Genomic DNA, 27,078 nt, shown 5'->3' with positions numbered 1-27,078 from the left:
AAGATCCCCAAATCCCCAGTCGCCTACTCAAGAGGCATCCCTGCAGAAGGAGAAGAAAATAAAAATCAATAATCATTCCCCAAGTGGAATCTGGCTCTCAGCCAATCATTAAACGTCAAGCTAATACGCCTAACAGAAGAGGCTAATCAAAATCAACGACAAAATCCCCCAGCGAATAACAGCCTACACAGAGGCAACAAAATCCAAAAATTAAAAAGAGTTACCCGAATAAGGATAACCGGGATACTCCACCAACGTCAAAGGACGTCAGCCAAACATAAGGCATCGCTCAACTCAGAGAGAAAGAGCATCTGTGTCTATACCCCAAGGAGTCAGAAATTCCCCAAGGGTACCAACAATGCAATGCAAGTTGGGGCACAGGAACCTGTGAATGATTGCACATCCCCTAGACGGATCCCTGCGTTATCCAGCCCTTAGTGGCACAAAATCAAAAAAAAACAACCGTCGAAGCAGCATCGTGGACTGTGGAGACAAAATCATCACGAATCCCTGGAAAGGAGATATTCACGCTACCCCGTCGTCACAAACACGGAGGTATGCAGCTTCCGGCTCGGACAGTGAGCGAAGCTATCTCTGGAAAAAGGGTACTCACCGCCTACCGTTGTCATAAAGGTACTTAGCTTCCGGCTCGAACAAAGAGTGAAGCTAAGCCTGGAGAAACGGTACTTACAGCTTCCAGCTTGGGCAACAAGCAAAGCAAGGCCTGGAGAGGCAAAACTCACACTGCTCACCGTCGTCACAAAGGTGCTTGGTTTCCGGCTCGAACAAAGAGCGAGACTAGGCCTGGAGAGGCAAAACTCACACTGCTCACCGTCGTCACAAGGATACTTAGCTTCCGGCTCAAACAAAGAGTGAAGCTAAGCCTGGAGAGGCGGTACTCAACCATCAGCGTCATCAGAGGTGCGTTGATGTCCAACTTCCAGCTCGGGCGTCGAGTGAAGTTGACCTTGGAGAAGGTAAACTCAGCTACCGAGGGTGTCAGAAGCGCCGAGGTATGCACCCACCTGGAGAGGCTACTCAACATTTTTCCACCGGAAGACGCTACAAGTCAGAAGGTCGGCACAATACCCGGACAATTGGGTCAACTCCTTTACTTGTCAGCCGATACACCAAAAGGCCGTCCGACTAAGTAAAGGGGGGGCAGCTGTAGACCCCTAAAATTGTCCGGGTCGGAAATAAAGCTTGAAGACTCTCGAAGACTGAAGGATAATCAGCCAGAAGGACTCCTCGAAGGTCCTAGGAGGGTTCTCTGTAGGTCCAGAGGTCTTAGAATAGCTCAAAATAAAGAAGTGGAGGGAAAAAGCCCAATACGGCCGTACTGAACTCAATACGGCCGTATTGAAGCTTCAATACGGCCATACTGAAGTCAGTACGACCGTATTGACACTTCAATACGACCGCAGCGAACTCAATACGGGCGTATTGAAATTTCTGAACTTCAATACGACCGTATTGAACTTCAATACGACCGTATTGAAGTTCAAAAATTTCAATACGGCCGTATTGCCCCTGTAGGCCGTATTGCGCCTATTCCCTATAAATATGACGTCAATTGGACGTCATTCCACACTTTTCAACATAGTTTGAACCCTCTCCTTGAGTATTCTGGGGTTTTTGAGCAGTGTTCTGCCCTAGAAATCACTCGGAGAGTTGATCCGACGAAGTTCTTGAGCCTCGAGCCATTTTGCTTGAGGATCGAACCTAGTCGAGGGGAAATCTTTTTGATTCCCTTAGTTAAAATTTTGTTCTAGGAGAGCGAGGAGCGGGCTTGTAGAGCGAGGGAACGCCAAAACGCTTCCCAGTTCATTTTTTATAAAAAGCACGCTTCAAGAGGTTTCCCTTTAATCCTTCCTTTTACTACTTTCTGTGTGCATATTTAAACTGTCATCATGTAGATAGTCAATTCGTAATTGTTTAGAATAAATAGGGGTAATTTAGTAATTTTACGCTGTTATTTTAGAAAATAATCTGTCATAGGGAACCCGAAAGGGGCGCTGTGGGGTGCTAACACCTTCCCCACGCGTAACCGACTCCCTTACCCAACTCTGGTTGTAGTGGCCAAAGTTGATTTTTAAATCAATTGCCTTATCCCTTTTTCCAATGTTTTGAGTAAAACATTGGTGGCGACTCCACGAACCCTCCTTTTATGAAAACCTCTAATCCATGGAGGGTCCCGCTTGGGATTAATATGGATTAGTGAGCCTTTTAATAAAATTGCTCGTTTGACGAGGTCTCAGTTTGAGAATAAGTCATTCTAGCAATCCACTATTTTTAAACAAATAAACGAGTCCAACCATCCTTCGCGAATGCCGAAAGCCCGTTTCGGGCCGGTGGCGACAATGATGAAGAAGAAGAAGGGAGGGTCATGATGGAGAAAGTTCAACAGAACTCCAGGATATAAGGCACAGCCAGTATGCTTTGAATGCACGAAACCAAGACATTACAAAACGAAATGTCCAGAACTGGAGAAAGAGAAGGAGAAAGAAAAGAAAAAGTCGACCTTCCACAAAAAAAAGAAGGCCATGATGGCTACCTGGGAAGATCTAGACACGACATCGTCTGATGATGATGAAGAAGCAAATATATGTCTCATGGCAGATACAGACTCATCATCAGAATCTGATGATGAAGAGGTTAGTAAATCTGACATTAAATCTCTTGAGCATGCATATAATCAACTTCTATCTGACTCGGCAAAAATTTATATAGCCTATAAGGAACAGAAGAAAAGGATTTCTGAATTACTTGAGGGAAACTTTTTACTCAAGAATGACAATGCAAAATTATTGAAAAAGTCAGAAAAAAGTTTTGAAAAATGTAATACAACTTCAGAAGTGGTAAACATGCTTAACAAAGAGATTGATTTACTAAAATCATATTTATCAAAGTTCACCCTAGGATCTAAGAATCTTGAACAGATGTTAAAATACTCTAGGAGCAGCAATGATAAATCAGGAATAGGATATGTTGAACCTAAACATGAAAATAAATCAAATACATTTGCATATTCTATGTATGGGAAGCATGGATATTCTACGTCCAAGTGCAGTCACATGCACAAGAAGAGGTATTCCAAAACCTCAAACGCTAACACTTATGGACCCAAATTCATTTGGGTACCAAAAACTGAAATAATACCTGTCGTAGATCTATTCAACAAAGAAAAGGAGTGTCCAGTCATGGTACCTGGACAGTGGCTGCTCGCGACATATGATGGGAGAAAGGTCTATGTTCCTAGACCTCAAATCCAAGAAAGGAGGCCAAGTCACATTCGATGGAGGGCAAAAAGGACAAATCATGGGGATAGGTAAAATAGGTATCAACTCCTGTATCTCCATTGATAATGTCTAATATGTTAAAGGATTAACACATAACTTGCTGAGCATAAGCCAATTGTGTGACAGTGGTTATGAAGTATCCTTCAACAAAAATAAATGTACTGTTAGTCAACCTGATTCATCCATATTATTTACGGCCAACAGATGCAACAACTTGTACAAAATAATGCTTAACGAGCTAGAACATTAAAATGTTGATTTTCTAGTCTCATATGAAAACCAGTAGCTTTGGCATAAAAAACTTGGTCATGCAAGCTTGAGATTAATCTCAAAGCTGAAAAATCATAACCTCGTAAGAGGTTTACCAAGTCTTGTCTACCAGACGAATAGTTCATGTGAAGCATGTCAAAAAGGGAAAAAAGTTAAGAGTTCATTCAAAAGTAAAAATCATGTTTCCACCTCAAGACCTCTTAAACTGCTCCACATAGATCTATTCGGTCCCACCTGGACTGCATCTATCAGTGGAAAAAGGTATGGACTAGTCATTGTTGATGACTACACTAGATGGACATGGGTATTGTTCATAACCCACAAGGATAAGTCCTTCAAGGTACTTTATATATTATGTAAAAGGGTTCAAAACGAAAAAGGAATATCAATTGCATTTATAAGAAGTGATCATGAGGGAGAATTTGAAAATAAACAGTTTCAAGAATTTTGTGAAGAAAATGGAATTAAACATAATTTTTCAACACCTAGAATTCCATAGCAAAATGGAGTTGTAGAGAGAAAGAATCGATCTTTACAAGAAATGGTCAGAACTTTATTAAATGATTTTTCAATCCCCAAACACTTATGGGCAAAAGCAGTTAATACCTCCTGCTACATTCAAAATAGAATATATATTAGGCCTATTTTGAAGAAAACTTCTTATGAACTGTGGAAGAGACGAACACCCAACATTTTGCACTTTCATCCATTTGGATGCAAGTGCTTCATTTTAAACACTAAAGATAATTTGGGTAAATTTGACTCAAAAATCGACGAGGGTATTCTACTTGGATACTCTAAAAGGTCAAGAGCCTATTGAGTCTTCAACAACAGAACTAGAACTGTTGAGGAAGCTATTCACGTAAAGTTTGATGAAAACAAGTCTAATAAAGAAATATCAGAGCTAGGAAACTTCTTTGAGAATATACAAGTGAATAAAGACCAGATGAAGAAGCCTGAGTTTGAAGAAACTATAGTTCAACAGGATGAAAGAGAGAAAAGAGAACCAGTCAATCAAAATTGGCAGATGAAAGCTCATCATCCACAAGAGCAAATCATTGGTGAAGCAAAGGATGCAGTAAGGACTAGATGCTCATTTAAAATACAGGCACAGATTGCACTACTATCCCAGGTTGAACCAAGAACCACAGACAAAGCTTTGTCAGACGAAAGCTGGGTTCAAGCCATGCAAGAAGAACTTAACCAATTCCAGAAAAATGACGTTTAGAAACTCGTTTCAGCACCAAAGGATAGAACGATCATTGGTACAAAATGGGTGTACAGAAACAAACTGGACGAATCAAGAAATGTCGTAAGGAACAAAGCCAGGTTAGTTGCAAAAGGGTACTCACAACAAGAAGGTATTGACTTTACCGAAACTTTTGCACTAGTTGTTAGGATAGAGACAATTAGAATATTGCTTGCTTTTGTTGCATGTACTGGCATGAAATTATATCAAATGGATGTTAAAAGTGCATTTTTAAACGGAACAATTTCAGAAGAGGTTTATGTAAGCCAACCCCCTGGTTTTGAAAATGACTTGCTATCATCACATGTTTTCAAATAAAACAAAGCTTTGTATGGACTAAAACAGGCACCACGAGCGTGGTACGATAAACTAAGCTATTTTCTAATAAGCAACAATTTCATAAGAGGAAAAATTGACAACACCCTATTTAGAAAAAAATTAAAAGATGATTTCATAATTGTTCAAATCTATGTAGATGACATAATATTTGGTGCTACTAACAAAAATCTTTGACAAGAATTTTCCAAGCTTATGCGGGATGAATTTGAAATGAGCATAATGGGAGAACTGAAGTTCTTCCTAGGACTTCAAATCGTCTAGTCAGATGAAGGGATCAAAATTCATCAAACAAAATATACGAAATCGCTGCTGAAAAAATATAAGATGGAAGATGCAAAACCAATGAAGACTCCAATGCATCTATCATCTACTCTTAGTCTGGATGAAGATTCACCAGACGTAGATAGCACCATGTACCGAGGAATGGTAGGTTCACTCTTGTATCTAATAGCATCCAGACCAGACATTATGTTCAGCGTTTGCGTTTGCACTAGATTTCAAGTAAGACCTAAGGAGGTACATTTACAAGTTGTTAAACGCATTTTGAGATATCTTAAAGGAACAACTAACCTAGGAATCAGCTTCTATAGAAGCCAAAAATTTTCTCTATTAGGATATTGCTCAGTATCATGGACTAGCAAAAGGCAAAGCACGATTGCCTTATCAACTTGCGAAGCTGAGTGTGTCATCGCAGGACAGTGCCTCATGCAATTGCTTTGGATCAAACATCAGTTGGAAGACTACGACATCTATGAGAGTAGTATTCCTGTACTTTGTGATAATACTGCTGCAATTAGCATCTCTAAAAATCCTGTTTTGCATTCTAGGACTAAACACATAGAGATAAAACACCATTTCATTAGAGATCATGTACAAAAAGGAACCTTCAAACTGATATATGTTAAAACAGAAGAACAACTAACAACTAGTCCCTTCAACAAGATAGATATATCTGACTAAGAGATAGGCTAGGAATGGAACTGATAGGTGAACAATAAACTGTTGTTTTGTCTACCCCTATTTCCTTTTGATGATTACAAAGGGGGAGAAGTAGGAAAGAATCTATCAAACTTGTCTAAGGGATAATCAAGTGTGGGGGAGAGCATATACTAAGGGGGAGAGCCTTAGAATCCTAAACCCTTAAATGCTTATTGATTGCTCTAATGAATGATATGAAATGCATGAACTTGATAAACTGTCTGATATGCATAAACCTGTATGTATGTTATATTGTATCTGAAACAAATTGATAGATTATATTTATCATCATCGAAAAGGGAGAGATTGTTAAGTCAAACGAAGCAATTCCCAACAAGGTTTTGAACATGACAAATATAATACATATTGTTATTTCTAACATGTGTGTTAGTGTTTTAGATAAATATAAGAACAGACAAAACTGAAAAACAGAGTACGTGTTATTACACATACTATGATCAAATAAAACGAAGCTTGGTTGAGTTGTACAAAACATTAGACGATCAAAAGCCAGACGAAAATACAATACATACAAGACAAAGCATACCACCAGTCAAAGCTCAACAAAAGTATCAGACGATGGATAACACAAGATGAAGAAATGTTCCAAGCAAAACTAAAGTCTTTCATCTTCACAACTAGCTAGAAGAAAGGAAAATTCAAGCCAGATGAAAGGAAAAGTCAAAGTCTACTTCTCAAACGAAGACTCAAATTTGAGATGCATTTCCAGATGCAGACAATGAATATTGAAAAGCGTTTGAAGTCCACTATTCACAACGAGAGATATCAAATATCGTCTACACTCATAGAAGAGCACACGAAGTCATCAAAATTATGAGAAGAAAGAAGAAAGATAAACAAGCGCGTATCCACAAATCAAAGTTGCGAGTGTCAGAGACAGTACACCTACTTTTCAGGAAAAAGACAACGCCTTTGCAACTACAATGACGAAAGGAGAACAGAAATACCTAGGTTATGATTAAAGTCAGACATAAAAGTGAACAAAATACGCAAAAGACTTTCCGTAACACAGATTCAGTAAGTAAACATTTAATGCAAGATCAAATGCATTAAATGAAAGATCTACATAGCCATGAACTTACTACTATCTGCGCCAACGGGGAGCTCCGCTTCAACGGACAATCTCTTTGTTAAGCATGTTTACCACTTCTGAAGTTGTATTACATTTTTCAAAACTTTTTTCTGACTTTTTCAATAATTTTGCATTGTCATTCTTGAGTAAAAAGTTTTCCTCAAGTAATTCAGAAATCCTTTTCTTCTGTTCCTTATAGGCTATATAAATTTTTGCCGAGTCAGATAGAAGTTGATTATATGCATGCTCAAGAGATTTAATGTCAGATTTACTAACCTCTTCATCATCAGATTCTGATGATGAGTCTGTATCTGCCATGAGACATATATTTGCTTCTTCATCATCATCAGACGATGTCGTGTCTAGATCTTCCAGGTGGCCATCATGGCCTTCTTTTTTTTGTGGAAGGTCAACTTTTTCTTTTCTTTCTCCTTCTCTTTCTCCAGTTCTGGACATTTTGTTTTGTAATGTCTTGGTTTCTTGCATTCAAAGCATACTGGCTGTGCCTTATATCCTGGAGTTCTGTTGAACTTTCTCCATCATGACCCTCCCTTCTTCTTCATCATAGAGTGGGATATCTCATCATCTGAGTCACATGTTTCTTCACTACAACTTTCAGCAGAAGCTTCTTCTGCCTTTAAGGCTTTTGAAGATGATGGTGTAGATTTAGTCTTTTGGGTTAAAAAAATATTGTGACAAGAGTTTCACTATGTCGACTAGCTACACCTACCCTAAAGTAGAGAATTGTTTCAAAACAACCCAACTTTGGTCATATGTTTTGAAAAGAACCCTATTATGGTTAAAAAGCATGTTAAAACAATGTTTGTTTAACATAAATCACATCTCGAAAGCGTAAATTAACCATTAGTTGTTAACTTTCATACGATGTGTGAATCATGCCTATTGACAAAAAAAAATATACTAATACCCTAGACCAATCTAACCTCTTTTTTTTCAGCTCGTTGTATAATATTGTATAATATTGACCGCATTTAGACATTAATTACTTGATTGGGGAAATCATAAGGTAGAAAATGAGATAATGTTCTAAGATAAACAAAATGAATTCTTCAATTCTCCCGACCCTCAAAGTTCCAAGCAAACCTTTGGGGGTGATAAACTCCCCTCTATCCAAACAAATCTGCCTTAAAAATCTTCTGTGGTTGGTATGTATCCCTTCAAAATTCAAATTGAGAATTATGTTTTGGAAGTTAGACTCTACAAGATAGGCTCTCTTTCTTGCATGTTCTTTACCTTCCCCATATCAAGTCCATGGGTTTCCTGAGTCATCAACACCATGTTGTCTGCAGAGTAGTAGCTTTGAATGGAAATATAAATACCAGCCATTGCTCACCCCCAATCAATTTTTGTTGTCACATGCAGTTTCTGTTTCTGAAAACTCAAAACTATAGTTAATGCTTTTACTCAAGAGTAGCTTCAAAGATGACTCCTTCAAGATTCCCAACAATGCACCGAGTTCCTGGCACTTCTTTCATCTGCATCCGAAGCTTAGAAGCTTCAATAATAATCATCGAATCCATGCTGCAGGGAGATAAATTTTAATTAAGTGAAAATTGTACATGCAATGTAAATAGCAGAAAACTATATTTTAGACATACCAAGAATAATTTAGAAACAACGCGAATTTGACTGATTTAAAAATCTAGTTACCACATAATTTGGTTTTGAACCTGTTTTTGAGTTATCTAAACACACCCTTATTATCTATTCCTGATGCTATTTGTTACTATACATTTTAGACACGCCAAATTGAAAAGGTAAAACTGAACCGAGTCAGACTCTGAAATGAGTATGTAGCCAATCAAACCAAAAAGTAGCAAAGCATATTTACTAAACACACCCTATATATCTAGTCCCTAAGCTATCTGATACTTTCATTTTAGATATATCGAATGTATAAAACAAAATCTGAATGTAGTCAATCTCTTACGTGAGTATGATGTCAATGAAACAAAATAGCAAGAATATTCACCAAACCAAGAAAATAAACATAAAACAGAAGAATAAAAAAAGTAGGTTACATACGTCTTAGCTCTTGATACATAGGCTAGAATGAATTTACACTTTCTTCCCTCTCTAATCTGCAGGAGCTGTTTAACAGTGTCAAAAAGCATAGGTATGCTTGACTGCTGAAAGCGTATGCATCGTCAAGGTTTCTGAAATTCACTGAAATTGAATACTATTACATAAAATCTTGATAAAATGAACATATTTTGATTTCAAGTATCACAAAATTTTGCATTGTTTGCTATTTGGCCCTCTTATTCAGTTCGGCAAATACCTTGAATCAGTCCTCATAAAGCTATGACAATATAGTTTTTGACATTTAATACATGCGAATTGTGAACCATGGAAATTTAAGAAAGAAATCACAACTAGCAAAAGATTAATAATTATGACAAAGGTGGAGAATATAAAGAGGTCAAATAGTTCTTTCAAAGGCTCTGAAACGTAAGACATAAAATTTAGCTGATTTTAAAGAAGAAACTACACAGATGGTGGGGTCATCAGCTGGGGTAAGAAATATGAATAACTAGCTTAATAGATATCTATGTATTAACCTATATGTTGTGCTGCAATATTTTCTGGAATTTATGCATAGTTCTTAAGTATATAAGGGCAGGAATTGGGAAATAAATACAAAAAGGATATAAATATCAGCTCCAAGTATGAAGTCGAACCCTCCAGGATGTTTTTGTAATATTTCATTTATCTGACCGGTGTTCCCCCATTCTAATTTCTCTGCTACTAATCCTGCATGTATATTAATGTAAATTTCAGTGGATTAAACATGTATCTTCAGTTCTTACTTTAGAAGGTTTTTAACTCACCGTGAGAAGTAGAACTAATATTCTCAGGACATGAATGCAGCTCTATGTTTTTCTTTAAGATCTGAGAGGAGACGGTATAATTAAACTATATAGTAGGTAACGGGGGATATGTTACCATCATAGGAACATGTTTTCACAACCCTACCTTGAGTACTTCTTCATTATGATCTGTCATCAAAACTTTATGGCAGAATCTGCTGCAAAGTATTCCAGTAATACCTGGGATTCAAAGCAGGAATCATTCATAGCATCAGTCTAACATACAAAATAAGGATAGGATATCAACATAATCAAGATTAAGATCCTACCTAGGATCGGAAGAGGGAAGAAACACACAAAACATGAAATAGTATGCAAATTGAAAGATCTACCTAACTACATTTTTGCATGTATTTTTGTATGTATACCAAAACAACCTTAATGTCACAACTAAAATTTAATTAAAAGTTAAACGAACAATTGAAAATCATGTCAGAACTAAAGTTTCAGCTCATTAAAAGGTTTGGTAAAAGACTCACTTCATTGTTCATCTTCTCTCATTTTTTGTTATCCATCTCACTCTATCTCTTTCTTCTCTCAAACTCTCTTCACCTTAAATATTTTTTCTCTCCATGGTCAATGGGTGGCAAGAACAAGCACAAAAGCATGAGTAGTGTTCCCTGTGTGGAGCATGTGACCAAAAAAGCTTGGGTGGTTGTTCATTGTCCATGAGTCGACCAGTGTCAGTTTAATCCGATTTTTAACAGTTTTTAAACAGTTTAATGACATCATAACCAGTCCAAAGACATTTTTTATCCAACATTTTGAACAAACCAGTCATGTATCTGGTTTCCAGTTGAACTGGTCCAACCAACCAGTCTGGTTTGGATTTAATAACACTGCTTTAAGGTCCTTAGAGTTTGGATGAGCTTGGGTTTTATTTTAAAAAATGGGTAACTTAACCAACATAGTGGTATTGTCCAATCCAACCCCACCATTTCCATGATCAAAATGACAAATCCAGATCAATCTCACCCAAACAAATGAAAAGAGTATTATGTGATTATTCTACAACTCATCACATGATATTGACTACTGTGATAGGTTTAGGTGCCCTGTAATATTTGGATTTGGGAAGATAATAAAATAAATGACAAGATAAGTATTCATTTCCCAAAACAAGGTAAACAAGCAACAAGCAATTAAGGATGCAATACTGATTTGTAAAACTAGGAATATTTTAAGGACGCATTGTTTTTTCAACAAATATTAAAGAATTTAGATATAAGAAATAAAATTTACTTTTAAAGGTGAATACATACATACCAACACCAGAACCTAATTCAATGACAGTGCAACCCTGAAGCATATTAATATTTTTTGAAAGATAATCGTTCATCAACATGGCTCCAGGCCACACCAGTTGCCCTGTCAAATCAAAATCAGCTGATTCAAGAGATAATTAGTATTGTGACCAAAGATAACAGAAGATACAGAAAGCAAAAAAGGTGCCAATCAAAAGGGCACGAAAAATGTGTGTGAATTTATACAAAAGCTTCTATGTTCCCAATTACGCATTGTTACATCATGTTCAACTCCAATTCTTGTGTAAACAGTGTTTCTAACCTAAATTTTCTATTTGGTATACTCTTTGAAGAATGGATGACCCATTTACTTCATCTAATTTGCCCCCTTTCAAATATAAGAATGGTACTATAAGGGATTACTTGGCTAGATATATTTTCCAATACAAAATTTAAGGTTTAATATTGTTACAGATATTGTGAATATATTACAGATATTGTGGATACATATATTATGGTTATTATCCTCACCATCAATTAGGGATATGATTAGATTAGTTTCCATAATATAAGAGATTAGTATCTCTATCATTTATTGTATTCACTCTATAAATAAGATTGGTGTGTGTACAACAATACACACAATTCCTAAATCACATGGTATCTAGAGCTTAGGTTCTATTCCTTTAGATTTTTTTCTTTTTCTTTTTCTTCTTGCAGAGGCCTTCACCCACCGTTGCCGGTTGCTGCCTCCGACCACCGGCCCCGACTGCTGCCGCCACCGGCCGACCACCACCGCCGATCATCGATCGCCGCTGATTGCCGACCGCCGCCGCCGACCTCCGACCCCACCTGCCGATCGCCGCCGGCCGCCACTGTCGATCGCCGCCCGCTGCCGATCACCGCCGCCATCCACCTCCGACCGTCGTCCATATCAACGACCTCTGGTCGCCACTGATATTCGTCTTTCATGGTTGCTTCTACTTCAATTACGACATTTACCAACATCCCTCCGATTCCGTGTGAAAAGTTGACCGAAGTAGCCAATTATACCACTTGGGCAGCTGCGGTTCAGCTTTGGTTTCGTGGTCAAGGACGTGCTGACCACTTAACCACTTATTTTTCTACAATTGCTACCGATAACCGTGAGCAGTGGCAACAAATTGATGTCTCACTGTGTACGGTTCTTTGGTTTTCTATTGCTCCGAACCTTCAACATTCTTATCAAGCATTCGACACATGTTACGATGTTTGGCACAAGGCCAAGAAAGTTTACGCTAATAATGTTCAACGTCTTTACAACGTCATCACCACTATGATAACCACTAAGCTTGAGAATAGGGACATACAGACATATTTGAGTAAACTTGACCGTCTGATTGCTGATTACAATAATTTAATGCCTTACCCCTCTGATGTGGCAAGCTTTGAGAAACAGCGAAACCAGTTCTTCATGATTCTTGCACTTGCTGGTCTTCCTCCTGAGCTTGAGTCTGTCCGTAATCAGATTTTGTCTACCCTTATTATTCCTACATACGACATTGTTAGTGAACAATTGTTGCATCTCTCCATCTCTCATACTGTGGCTACTCCTTCTGCAACTGCTGCAGACTCCTTTGCTCTTGTTTCTCACTCATCTAATCGTGGTAGTGGACGTAACGAAGGTCGTGAAAAACATAATCGTCGTTGCAATTATTGCCACCTCTTTGGTCATCTTGAAGTCAACTGTCGCAAAAAGGCCCGAGAACAGTCATCATCAGCGAATGTTGCTCATGTGCCCAATACTACCTCCTCTGTCGGCTCTTCCTCTCTTACAGATGTCACTATTTCTGCCTGACTATCAAGATCTTCTTCAGCATCGAGCAGCCCAACAATCTGCCTCGCCTACCACTATCGTGGCTCACTCTGGTAATCCTATAGCCTTTATGTCTCAGTCTCCTTCTCTTGGACCTTGGATTCTTGACTCCGGTGCATCTGATCATATGACTGGTAATCAATCTTATTTCTCTAAATTGTTTTTCTCCGACTCCTTGCCACCTGTTACTCTTGCCGATGGTTCTCAAATTAAAGTTCATGACATTGGTCAAATTCACCCACTCCCTCACCTCCCTTTACACTCAGTTCTGTTTGTTCCTGGTTGTCCTTTTAATTTAATTTCCATTACCAAACTCACCAGTACCCTTGATTTCTTTGTGTTGTTTGTTAATAACTCTGTTCTTATTCAGGATCGGCGTACTGGACAGACGATTGGAGCAGGACATGAGTTTGGGGGATTGTATCGTCTCTCATCACCGATTGCGTGTTGTTAGATATAATTTTATCTTATAGTTTTTTATCTTATAGTTTTTATCTTATGGGCCTAGGCCCACTACTTTGTATTTAAACACATCTTTTGCTTTGCAATCCATAAGGAATATGTTCTCTCCATTCACATTACTCTCAACATGGTATCTAGAGCCTAATCCTTGACCTCCCGGTGGACCCACTGTTCATCGGTGCCCGGAGAACGTGTCTCATTCCATTTTCCGGCTACCCATCCTGTCGTGTCTCTTTCCGGCAATTTTTTCCTATTTTTTTAGGGTTTCTTCTTCGCTGCCGCCGTCCGCCGCCGCCGCCGCCTTCTTTCCGGCCGGCGACCCCCCCACCCAACTCGCCTCCCTCCGGCGAACCCAACGACACCAGTCGCGCGGCCAACGAAGGCCGCACGCGCCCCCACGCGCCGGTTCCGTGCTGGGTGCAGTTTCTCTCTCCTCTCCGTCGGCCACCGCGCGTGGCGGCGCGTCCGGCGACTTTTCCGGCGGCGATCACCGGCGCCGGACTCGCCCAGACCCCCTCTACGCCGATCTGTTATTTGTTTTGTGATCGGCCATCGTTTGTCACGGATCTCTTCCTTCTCGGGCCGTTTTTCTCTCTCTTGTTGCTGTTTCTCTCTCCTGTTACAGCATCTATGGCTTCCTCTTCCGCTGCTCGGCCTGACTCTGCTATTTTCACTAATTATGTCAATAGAACAAGCCCGAGTGTTATACACCAATGATACTCAACGTCTCTATGGTGTGTGTCAAAATCTCCAAAATATCATCTCCCCACGACGCCTTGATGGCTCCATGGCTGAGTATTTGGGCAAAGTTCATGGCCTCCTACATGACTTCAATGAACTTTTGCCTCCTGCTGACACTCCTGCCAAGGAACTCGAGCAACGCCAAACATTCTTTATGTTGATGGCATTGTATGGGCTTCCTGATGAGTACTCTTCCATTCGTGATCAGATTTTGGGATCTCCGACCGTGCCTACCTTGAACTCGGCTTGGTCCACTCTGTTGCGTGTGCCCTGCAAGTTTTCCCCTGACATACCTTCTTCAGCTCCCACTAGCGACTCCTCTGCTTTGGTTTCTCAACGTGATGATCGTCAGCGTTCTCGCAAACCGAGCAAAGGTCGTCCCAAGTGTGATCACTGTCACAAACTGGGCCACACAATTGACCGTTGCTATGTCTTACATGGTCGTCCCCCTCGCCCTACTACTGCTGTTGCCCACACTGCCTCTCCTGTCTCAACTGTATCAGGTGCTACCCCCTCTGATAGTTCTGGCTCTGGGCCCCCAGCTCTCTTCAATGACTTCCTTAAATGGTATGAAGAACGTCAAGCTTCCAATTCCACTGCTTTTGTTGCGCACACAGGTCCTTCGTTTGTTGGTCTCACTCACTCCACCTCTCTTGGCCCTTGGGTCCTAGACTCTGGTGCTACCGATCATATTTCTGGTAATCTGTCTCTTTTCTCATCTCTTTCTACCTCTGCTTATTTACCCTCTATCACTATGGCTAATGGTTCTCGCGCCACATCTCATGGTGTTGGTACTGTCCATCTTTCTCCTTCACTCTCCATTGACAATGTCCTTTATGTCCCAGAGTCTCCCTTTAATTTATTATCCCTTAGTCGTCTTACTAGTTCTCTTGATTGCCTTATTTCTTTTACTAAAGATTCTGTTTTCTTACAGGACCGGAGTTCGGGACGGATGATTGGCACCGGATGTGAGTCTCATGGCCTTTATCACCTCCGCACCTCTGCTCCTGTTGGTTTGGTGGCGGATTCCCCTACCCTCATCCATGCTCAATTAGGTCATCCTAGCCTTGTCAAGCTTCAATATCTTGTACCACGTCTGTCTAAGTTGTCTCATTTGTCGTGTCAGTCGTGTCAGTTAGGCAAACACAGTCGTAGTTCCTTTTCTCCGAGTGTCCACAACCGAGCATTGTCTCCTTTTGCTTTAGTTCATTCTAATATTTGGGGGCCGAGTCGGGTCCCGTCCACTTTAGGATTTCAGTATTTTGTCACCTTTATTGACGATTACTCTCGATATATTGGTTATTTTTAATGAAATCTCGTTCTGAATTATTTTCCATATTTCAATCTTTTTATAATGAAATTCAAACTCAATTTGGTGTTTCTATTCGTACTTTTCGTAGTGATAATGCTCGTGAATACCTCTCTCACCCCTTTAAAGCCTTCATGGCTTCTCATGGCATTCTTTATCAGACTTCTTGTGCATATACCCCTCAACAAAATGGGGTGGCTGAGCGCAAAAATAGACACCTAATTGAGACCACTCGCACCCTCTTACTTCATGGTCACGTTCCTCAACCTTTTTGGGGTGATGCTGTTCTCACTGCTTGCTACCTCATCAATCGAATGCCATCTTCTGTCCTCAACAACCAAATACCTCACTCTATTTTATTTCCCTCTCAACCCCTCCACCCCCTACCTCCTCGCGTCTTTGGATCTACGTGTTTTGTCCATAATCACAGTCCTGGTCTTGACAAACTCTCCGCTCGGTCTCATAAATGTGTCTTTTTAGGGTATCCTAGGTCTCAAAAAGGGTATAAATGTTTCTCACCCTCCCTTCGTCGCTACTTAATTTCAGCCGATGTCACCTTTCTTGAGTCTTCTCTCTACTTTTCATCTACTTCCTCTTCTCCTACACCTGTCCTTGCCCCTTCACCCTTACCTCTTGTCTTTGATACTCCTCCTGTGTCTGCTGTGTCACCCGACCCACCACCTCCGCCTCCACTTCAAGTTTATCATCGTCGGCAACGCTCTAGCCTTCCCATCGGACCCCCACCCGACTCTACTTCGGTGCCACCTCCTTCGTCTCCTCCGGCCCAACCACTTGAGTCTGACCTCCCTATTGCCCTTCGGAAAGGTAATCGTTCTACTCGTAATCCTTCCCCTCATTATATTACTCTAAATTATCACCGGTTATCCCCCTCCCAATATACTTGTCTCTCTTCTCTTTCTTCTGTGTCTATTCCTAAAAATGTAGGTGATGCCTTGGCCCACCCTGGTTGGAAACAAGCCATGCTCGATGAACTGTGTGCTCTTCAGAACAATGGTACTTGGGATCTTGTTTCTTTGCCTCCTGGGAAGTCTGTGGTTGGATGTCGATGGATCTTCACAGTCAAGGTTGGTCCTGATGGCACCATTGATCGACTCAAAGCTCGTTTGGTCGCCAAAGGTTATACTCAAATTTTTGGATTAGACTATGATGACACTTTCTCTCTTGTTGCCAAGATGACCTCTGTCAGATTATTCTTAGCCATGGCTGCTCTTCGCTGTTGGCCTCTCTATCAACTGAATGTTAAAAATGCCTTTCTTCATGGGGATTTGCTTGAGGAAATTTATATGGAACAACCTCCTGGGTTTGTTGCTCAGGGGGAGTCTTCCGATTTGGTATGTCGTCTCCACAAATCACTTTATGGTCTTAAGCAGTCTCCAAGGGCATGGTTTGGTAGATTCAGTACTGTAGTCCAACAGTTTGGTATGACTCGAAGCGAAGCTGATCATTCGGTCTTTTATCGACATTCCACTGCTGGGTGCATCTACTTGATAGTATATGTTGATGATATTGTTCTCACTAGTAGTGATCATCATGGCATTTCTCAGATAAAACAACATCTTTGCCATCACTTTCAGACAAAAGACCTTGGTAAACTTAGGTATTTCTTGGGGATTGAGGTAGCGCAATCTACAAATGGAATTGTAATATCTCAAAGAAAGTATGCATTGGATATTTTAGAGGAAACTGGGCTAATGAATTCCAAGCTCGTTGATACACCTATGGATCCTAATGCTAAACTTCTACCAAGTCAGGGAGAGCCTTTCTCAGATCCTGAGAGGTACAGAAGACTGGTTGGGAAATTGAACTATCTCACGGTAACTCGTCCTGACGTCTCTTTTGCGGTTAGTGTGGTGAGTCAATTTCTCAATTCTCCATGTGCAGGACATTGGATGCAGTCATCCGCATTCTGAAGTATATCAAAGGTGCTCCAGGAAAAGGTTTATTATATGGCTACAACAATCATACCCAAGTTGTGGGATACTCAGATGCAGATTGGGCAGGCTCTCCCTCTGACAGGAGATCCACCTCAGGTTATTGTGTCTTTATTGGTGATAACTTGATTTCGTGGAAAAGTAAGAAGCAGAATGTAGTGGCAAGATCTAGTGCAGAAGCAGAATACCGTGCCATGGCCTCTGCTACGTGTGAGCTTATTTGGCTCAAACAGTTGCTTAAAGAACTGAGATTTGGCGAAGTTACACAGATGACTCTCATATGTGATAACCAAGCTGCCCTTCATATTGCCTCAAATCCAGTATTTCACGAGAGGACCAAACACATTGAAATAGATTGTCACTTCATTCGTGAGAAGATTTTATCTGGGGACATTACTACTCAGTTTGTTAACTCTACTGATCAGTTGGCAGATGTCTTCACCAAATCATTACGGGGTCCTAGGATTGATTATATTTGTAACAAGCTTGGTGCATATGATCTATATACACCAGCTTGAGGGGGAGTGTTAGATATAATTTTATCTTATAGTTTTTTATCTTATAGTTTTTATCTTATGGGCCTAGGCCCACTACTTTGTATTTAAACACATCTTTTGCTTTGCAATCCATAAGGAATATGTTCTCTCCATTCACATTACTCTCAACACGTGTGTTTCCACCTCTGCCGATCTTGCTCATCAACGTCTTGGTCATCCCAGTTTGGAGAAATTACGACTTTTAGTTCCTAGCCTTTCTACCGTTAAAAATATCCAGTGTGAGTCATGTCAATTAGGGAAACATGTCCGTCAGTCTTATCAATCTAGTGTCCATAAATGTGCTGCGTCACCATTTACCCTGGTTCACTCCGATATTTGGGGACCTAGTCGAGTCTGTTCAACTTTAGGTTATTCTTATTTTGTTACCTTTATTGATGATTTTTCGCGTTGTACTTGGATTTTCTTAATGAAACACCGTTCTGATGTTTTTCATATTTTTCAAAGTTTTTTCACTGAAATTGCTTCTCAATTTGGTCAATCTATTAAAATCTTACGCACTGATAATGCAAAAGAGTATTTATCTTCAAAATTCCAGTCTTTTCTTTCCTCCCAAGGTATTCTTCATCAAACCTCTTGTGCCCACACACCACAGCAAAATGGTGTAGCTGAACGCAAAAATCGTCATTTGGTTGAGACAGCTCGCACTATTCTCCTTCATCACAAAGTTCCACTTCGATTCTGGGGTGATGCGATTCTTACTGCCTGTTACTTGATTAATCGCATGCCCTCCTCTGTTCTCAGCAATCAAATCCCATACACCATCTTGTATCCACAAAAAGATCTCTATCCTGTTCCACTTCGTGTCTTTGGTTGTACATGTTTTGTCCATGATCTCACTCCAGGTAAAGATAAATTTTCTGCTAAGTCTCTCAAGTGTATATTTCTTGGTTATTCTAGACTCCAAAAAGGGTATCGTTGTTTTTGTCCACAACTTCAACGCTATATTGTTTCCGCGGACGTTTCCTTCTTTGAGTCATCCTCTCCTTTCTTTTCTGAGGATATTACTAGTCATACTTCTTTGGATGATCAACCTACTATTCCAACTCCGGCTCCGGCCGTAGTAACTGATCCACCACCATTACTTGTCTATCAGCGTAGGACACGTCATCCACAGGTGGTTCCATCTACAACTCCCCCAGCTTCATCTTCTGCTCCAACCGACTCTCTGGCGACGCCTCCTGCACTTGAACATCCTTTGCCTGAGTTACCCATTGCCATTCATAAAGGTATTCGAACTACCCGCAACCCTCATCCTTTATATGCTTGTACTCTTTCCTGTCATCGATTGTCTCCTTCCTACTTTTCTTTTGTTTCCTCTATGGATTTTGTGTCTATTCCCAAGTCTACAGGTGAAACTATGGTTGATTCTCGGTGGAGACAGGCGATGCTAGATGAAATGGATGCTTTGCAGACTAGTGGCACGTGGGAGTTGGTACCTTTACCACCTGACAAGTCTACCGTTGGTTGTCGATGGGTGTACACAGTGAAAGTTGCACCAGATGGTAGCATTGACCGCTTTAAAGCGAGATTGGTTGCAAAGGGCTATACTCAAATCTATGGCCTCAATTATGGGGATACTTTCTCCCCTGTCGCCAAGATGACGTCTGTTTGCATGTTTCTTGCTATGGCTGCAATTCGTCATTGGCCACTACACCAATTGGATATTAAAAATGCCTTTTTAAATGGTGAATTGCAAGAAGAGGTTTATATGGATCAGCCCCCTGGCTTTATTGCTTCCGGTGAGACCTTGTTTGTCGTCTTCGTCGTTCTCTTTATGGCTTGAAGCAATCTCCTCGTGCTTGGTTTGGACGCTTCAGCTCCGCCTTGATTGAGTTTGGTATGACTCGTTGTGAGGCTGACCACTCTGTTTTCTTCCTTCACTCCTCATCTGGAATTTGTATTTATTTAGTGGTATATGTTGATGACATTGTCATTACTGGTGATGACTCCGATGGTATTTGTCGCCTCAAATCTCATCTTCAACGCCAATTTCAGTGAAAGACCTTGGTCCACTTAGATATTTTTTGGGGATCGAGGTTGCTCACTCCACTTCTGGTATTGCAATTTCCCAAACAAAATATGCTCTGGACATTCTCACTGAGACTGGTATGGTTGACTGCCGCCCTAGTGATACTCCGATGGATCACAACATCAAGCTTCTTCCTGGTCAGGGGGAGCCATTGGATGACCCAGAAAGATATCATAGACTTGTTGGCAGACTTAACTATCTTACTGTCACCAGGCCAGACATCGCATTCCCAGTAAGTGTGGTAAGCCAATTCATTAACGATCCTCATGATAGTCATTGGACTGCAGCAATGCGGATACTCAGATATATCAAGAAGGCACCGGGCCGAGGACTACTATACGAGGACAAAGGCAATTCCAAAATTGTCTGTTATTCAGATGCTGATTGGGCAGGATCACCATTAGACAGAAGGTCTACCTCTAGCTATTGTGTTCTAATTGGAGGCAACCTAATTTCATGGAAAAGCAAGAAGCAAACTACAGTTGCTAGATCCACTGCGGAAGCTGAATATCGTGCTATGGCAGCAGCTACAAGTGAAGTTGCATGGCTACAACAACTTCTCAAGCAACTTCAAATTGGAGACACTCAGGGAACTAAACTCATCTGTGATAATGAAGCTACTCTCCACATTGCCTCCAATCCAGTCTTCCATGAGCGGACTAAACACATAGAAATAGATTGTCATTTTGTAAGAGAGAAAGTGCTCTCAGGAGAAATCACCACTGAATTTGTCCACTCTAGTAACCAGTTAGCAGATGTGTTCACAAAATCTCTTAAAGGGCCTCGGGTTGATTATATTTGTAACAAGCTTGGTGCATATGATATATATGCTCCAGCTTGAGGGGGAGTGTTACAGATATTGTGAATATATTACAGATATTGTGGATACATATATTATGGTTATTATCCTCACTATCAATTAGGGATATGATTAGATTAGTTTCCATAATATAAGAGATTAGTATCTCTATCATTTATTGTATTCACTCTATAAATAAGATTGGTGTGTGTACAACAATACACACAATTCCTGAATCACAACAAATATGTTTGTTAGTCCTTGCAAATATGAATTTTGGTTTTTACTATTTATTTTGCTATATTATTTGATCCTCATAAGTTTCAAAGTTTTGAAAGTGGTTTTTTTATCACAATTTATTGATCACATGGCATGCATCTAGACTACCAAGTCACATGCCATCTCAAAATGGTTGCTAACTTGGCATGTCTAGATAAATACCATTTTATCACTAGACGATGATGGGGACCATTTTAAAAAAATATGAGAACCAAAACCAACCAAAAAGTTTTCAAAGGATTAAAATCAAAATACATCATATTTGCAAGGACTAAAAATATGTGTAAACTTTAATTTAATGAATTAAAAATCAGAACCATAGACCAGTTAGATTTGGGCTCTGCCAAGCCTGTCTAGTATGATTTAAGATCGAAAGGAATTTTCCAGCAGAACAAAAACAAGTCCCAATTTATTTGTCTTCCATTGAAAGATTACATAGAATCAATTTTCATTCACAGCCTAGGCCTGTAATGTGAATAATAGCTTTAGCAAATAACTGGGTGGATAAAATATTAAATTGAGATTACCAAATATTTAAACTTAGCAACAAGACATATAGTCATGTATAAAACTCAAATCACATTGAAGTTTTATTAGAGTATATGATTTGATTAGTTAGTTTATCAAGTAGTTACACATAGTTAGTCTAATAAGATCTATAAATAGGAGCATATATAATTCATTTATCATCTTTTATCAATCATATTAATCCAGTAGGATGTTTCTATAGGAGTCCTCTCTTATTCTATGAAATTTATGAATTTTGGCCTCATCAGCTTGGAATCAGTACAGCAACGAATTGTTTCTACGCAAGTTCCTTTGAGAGGAATCAATACAGCAAATGGTTAGCATTGTCATTTTAACTACTATAATTTCCAAGTTACTAAAGTCAGTAAATGTAATTACACATACAAGCCAATATAACCCCCAAACAAAATAAATGCCCATAATATGAATATGTGCAAAAATTGAACAACATTGGTGTTAGAGTATACATATTTAAGAAAAGAATGTTAGTAACTCTGTTTCCAATGCACTATCAGTAGTTGAATGAAATACTCAAATTCATGGGAAACTCAATATTGATGTGGGTCTCAACCCCTAATAATGGATTTCATTCCCTATTTGTGAATATGCATAATCAGCTCAACTATAACCGCAATGCTTCCATATTGTTTGCAAGTAATTAGGCATAATTAAGCTACGGGGTACTTCCTAATTATTCACTGATAGATTATGATTGTAATCATTTGCAATGTAAATAAGACACGATTTGCAGCCTAAAACAGATACACACAATTTCTCTCAAAACTCCTCTTTTCAACAAGAAGTTTTGGTTATTTTTTCTTTACCTTTCGATTTACTTTCCATAACCATTTTTGGTTTATTAACCCTGTTAAATGGCCATTAAGAATGAGAAACAGACCCTAGCACCACAATTAGGATTTCATAAAAAATGATAACATTGAATGCAAGTCCCTTTAACATGATTCTACTCTTATTTACTAATCAAATATAAAAATTTAAAAACACAACTTTTAATCAAACACTTGCTCCACAAAAGAAAAAGAAAAAAAAAAAAAAAAAAAGGTAGAACTAGAACCCATAACAAAGCACGTCTCATTTTTTAAAACCTAAAAAATTAAATAAAAGTTATAAAAATAAAAATAAAAAATAAAAAATACTCACTGGAAGCAGAATGCAGACAGAAGAGTTGCATCTCTTGCGAACCAAACGTGAATTTCGTCAGCTGGTAACTTCAAATTCGAAAAAAAAAATCATGAGAATGGTGAAATTAAGAACCAGGTGGAGAGAGAAAGATAAGAGGTGGAGTTACTTGTCATCGACGAAGAACGATGCGTCTAAGCAAACGATTTCTTCTTCTTCTTCTTCTTCTTGTTCGTGTTTTTGTTGGTTTACTATTTCTTCCATAATCAGAGCTCGGGGATGTCTACGACGGCGTTTCAGTCTCTTTTGCGACCGCAGTGTTACTGTTCTTTTCCTAATTGCAACCTGCGAGTTTCCGCCAACAGACCCAGAAAAAGGGAAACATAGGGTCACATTGTCAAAATAATTCATAAATTGAAAGAAATTAAAAAATATATATCTTAAAAATGTAAAATAACAATTAGATTGGTTCAAAAATCAAAATTTAAGAAAAAAAAAAATATATATATATATATATATATATATATATATAATTAAACTGATAATATTAATATACAGTGAAACATTAAAATAATAATAAATAGTTATATTTAAGAAATTATTTAATATTTTAAGAACTTAATTAATATTTTTTAATGATTAAATTTATTTTTTCCTTTTTTTTTAATATTTATTTTGATTCTTTATCTTTTAAAATATTTATATTGAACTATTTCTTAAATTTAGGTCATTTTAGTCTTAATCTTTTCTTAATGATTTAAATTTTAAAATTTGTGTCATGGAATTCACTTATATTAAAATTATTAGATGTCATTAAAGTTCAAACAAAATTATAAATATAGTAAAAATTGAAATTTTCATAACAATCTAAATTCATATTATTTTCTAGAAATTTATGAGATATATTTTTCACATAATTTTTACTATATTTATAGTATTTTTAGATCTAAATCTCAATTACATTTTATTATTTATATATAAGTGAATCTAATGACGTAATTAGTTTAATTTTTATGAGGAGACCGAATTACATGTAAATATATTTTTAAATTCATAAATTTAAACTAACAATTGATAAACTGTCAATTGTTTTCATTTTACTCGTACCTATAAAAAGAAAACAATGAAACATATGAATGAACTAATTAGTTTTTTAAAAACAATTGCAAAACAATACCTTATAGCAACAATTAGTAAAGTAACTCAAGTAAGAATCACATTTTCTCTAATAAATTAACAATCTATATTTTTTCACCACATTATACAATTTAAATATATGCAAAGTAAAATGATAAAGTAAACTACAACTCTACAAGCCAAAAGTGCTTTCAAATTTTCAATAAATAAAGGGACAATTTATCATTTATCAATATAGAAATAGAATGTGTACTTACACGAATCAGGTTGGACTCCTAACTCGGATAAGTAGTTTCCCTGGTTCTGTTCCTGGCCGGGATCGTACGAAAGCGGTCGCTGGGGTGTGTCTCTTCTCTCTCTGATCTCCTCATCTGAGCGTCTTCGAGGTACCTGTAAAAGGGATTCCAAAGATCAAGTCAGTTGTGTATCCAATATCGCGTATTGCTTATATCATTACCTATCGTGGGTTTTTCGAGTAACCGTGTGAACTGCTATATGGTTATTTTCTGAGGGTTCTCTTTGGTTGAGTCGTGTTCGATGTTGTTGATATGTCGAGGTGTATCACCGATCTCATTCTTCTGATGTGGCACCTCAGCATTAGATATATTTACTTTAGTCGAACTAGACTAGGTGGTCATCTCGGTCAAGGTTGTTTTATGAACTCGGTTGAGCTCGGTCAAGATGTTTAATGAACTCGGTTGAGCTCGGTCTTGAGCCAGGTTGGTACAGAATGCATACATAATATGTTATTGGAAATTTGGAACTAAAAATAAATAAAATAATTATAATTTATAAATAGAAAAAAGTTTAAAAAAAAAAGTTTGACTAGTAGCCATTATAAATCTCCAACTAAGACTCTAAGAGTAACACAGAGAAATAACAAAATAATTCATCAAAATGAATAAATGAATCTCTCAAGTGTATAATTACCGAATTGCGAAACTATTGAACTGCAAAACTAGCGAATTGCTAAACTGTGGAACTGACGAACTGTTGAATTGCAAAATTGCCGATTTGTGACTCATTGACTATCGTGGACTCGTGGTGACCTGGTGAAATGTCCGAATGTCAAAATGTGGGATTCAAAAATAAACATAGTTACGACTTACGTGGACCAAGCAACTGCAAAATGAAAGAGACGTGGTTAATTTCCTCGCTTTCACATTCAAGGGGCTAGCACACTAGCGTTTGCTTACTTAGAGTAAAGTGTGGATGCAATGCACATAATTACAGATTGTGGAAGTATAATTGTTCGCAATAGTTCAATGGGATTGGAAGAGTTTTTTTTGTTAATTAATATAAAAAGTTTTAATTTATAAAAGAATTTTATATTAAAAATTGTAATTATAATTTTAATATGTCTGGAAGCTTGTTTTCATAATTATAATTTTATTAGCATCTTTTTTATTATTTCATTTTTATTTTAATAACTTAAAATATAAGAAAATAAAATAATAAAATATATATATAAATATTCACATTTTTTTTGGGGTAGCCATGGCCCCCGCATTATACCACAAGCATCTGCCCCAGGTGAATCTAATGTTACAACTTTTAATTCTTAAGTAGTCAAAAATTGATTTAAAATCATGTTGTAGAATTGAAAATGATCATTATTTTAAAAGGATCAAATTAATTCAAATATAAAGAACCAAAATGAACATTTTAATAGATAAAGGACTAAAATGAATATAAAAAAATAAGATAAAAGACTAAAAGTATAATTTAACATTTCTTAATTTATGAATTAATTAGTATTTTAACTTATGCAATAACTCCTATACATTAAATATGAACCGCTATTTTGCATGAAAGTGTTTTAAGAGCTCTTATTCGACGATAAATTTTGTAGGGATTTTTTTAATTTTTTATCTAATTCAATTTTTATTTATCATAAATATTTATAAACAAAATATTATTTTTTAAATAAATTATAAAAACTAAAAATAATTTTGTGTTACAATTTAAACCAATTATTTTAGCATGCAATACACGGTATATATAATAATCATTTTCAAGTTTAAATAAAACATAGACCTCTATGTCCCTTTAGACCTATATAATTCTTTTCTATTGATAGTTTTAAATAAGAAAGATAGATAATTTTAAATAAGAAAGTCAAATAGTGAAATCAAAATAATACCTACTTAAATAATAATGTCTAATGTGTTGAAAATATTGCATATTAAATACATAGAAGAGGCTACATAGACAAAGAAGATAGTTGTGACACCCTCTACCCCGACATATATATGAAACATATTCTTGGTTTAAATAAAATCTTTATAATTAAAACAATAAATCCATTAACATAAGAGTAGAGGATTCACATTCGTATACTTCAAATATAGTCAAATGCGGAATTTATAACAAAATGAATCTTTTCCAAAACAGAATAACAATAAGGAATCCTAAACTAAATCTAGTTATGCCCCGATGTCACATATCCTATCAGAGCATGTCCAACTGAAGCTTAAGCATCATCACCAACATCCTCGAATTAATGATCATCTGCAACACAATTTAAACATGTACAAAGAATAACAAGGGAGTGAGAAACATCTCACTCGATTCTAGGTGTAGAAATAACAGTTAGGCAACACACACACGAATCATAACAATCACAGCCCTAGCTACACAATATTCAGGTGCAAATTCAAATTATACATACAACAGTAACACATGCACAGTCATTCATCATGCAATGATCTCATGGACTCAACTCATAAATGTATGTGGCGCCAGTCACGTGTCTCATAATCACATTTCTCATCATTTCATCACTAGTGACTCAAGGTACACCTTGTTAACTTGTTACATCACTTGGTGACACAAGGTACACTTGTTACATCACTTGGTGACCAAAAGGTACACCTGATTAGCTTGTTACATCATGTGGTGACCAAAAGGTACACCTGGTTAGCTTG

At 37.9% G+C, this 27,078-nt stretch overlaps 1 protein-coding gene across 2 annotated transcripts; it reads right to left on the bottom strand.

Annotated features, from left to right (window-relative positions):
- Nucleotides 1–8,235: 8,235 nt before the first annotated feature.
- LOC109813803 (Putative methyltransferase family protein) lies at nt 8,236–23,441 on the bottom strand. Of its 2 annotated transcripts, none has more exons than XM_020378061.3 (8): nt 23,184–23,441; nt 23,036–23,103; nt 11,386–11,505; nt 10,226–10,299; nt 10,081–10,141; nt 9,902–10,003; nt 9,275–9,386; nt 8,236–8,770 (listed from the first exon to the last, which is right to left on the bottom strand). In XM_020378061.3, the coding sequence occupies exons 1-8, from the start codon at nt 23,423–23,425 to the stop codon at nt 8,650–8,652; spliced, it is 900 nt and encodes a 299-aa protein (XP_020233650.2). In that variant the 5' UTR covers nt 23,426–23,441; the 3' UTR covers nt 8,236–8,649. The 2 variants fall into 2 exon arrangements, with proteins under 2 accessions (XP_020233650.2, XP_020233651.2); XM_020378062.3 differs by having other exon boundaries at nt 11,386–11,487.
- Between the last annotated feature and the right edge of the window lie 3,637 nt (nt 23,442–27,078).

This window comes from Cajanus cajan, chromosome 10 (genome assembly GCF_000230855.2).
Source record: "Cajanus cajan strain Asha chromosome 10, NIPB_CcT2T_4, whole genome shotgun sequence".
Lineage (NCBI taxonomy): Eukaryota > Viridiplantae > Streptophyta > Magnoliopsida > Fabales > Fabaceae > Cajanus > Cajanus cajan.
Note: the sequence above shows the minus strand (reverse complement) of the source record. Positions and strands in the feature narration are given on the sequence as shown.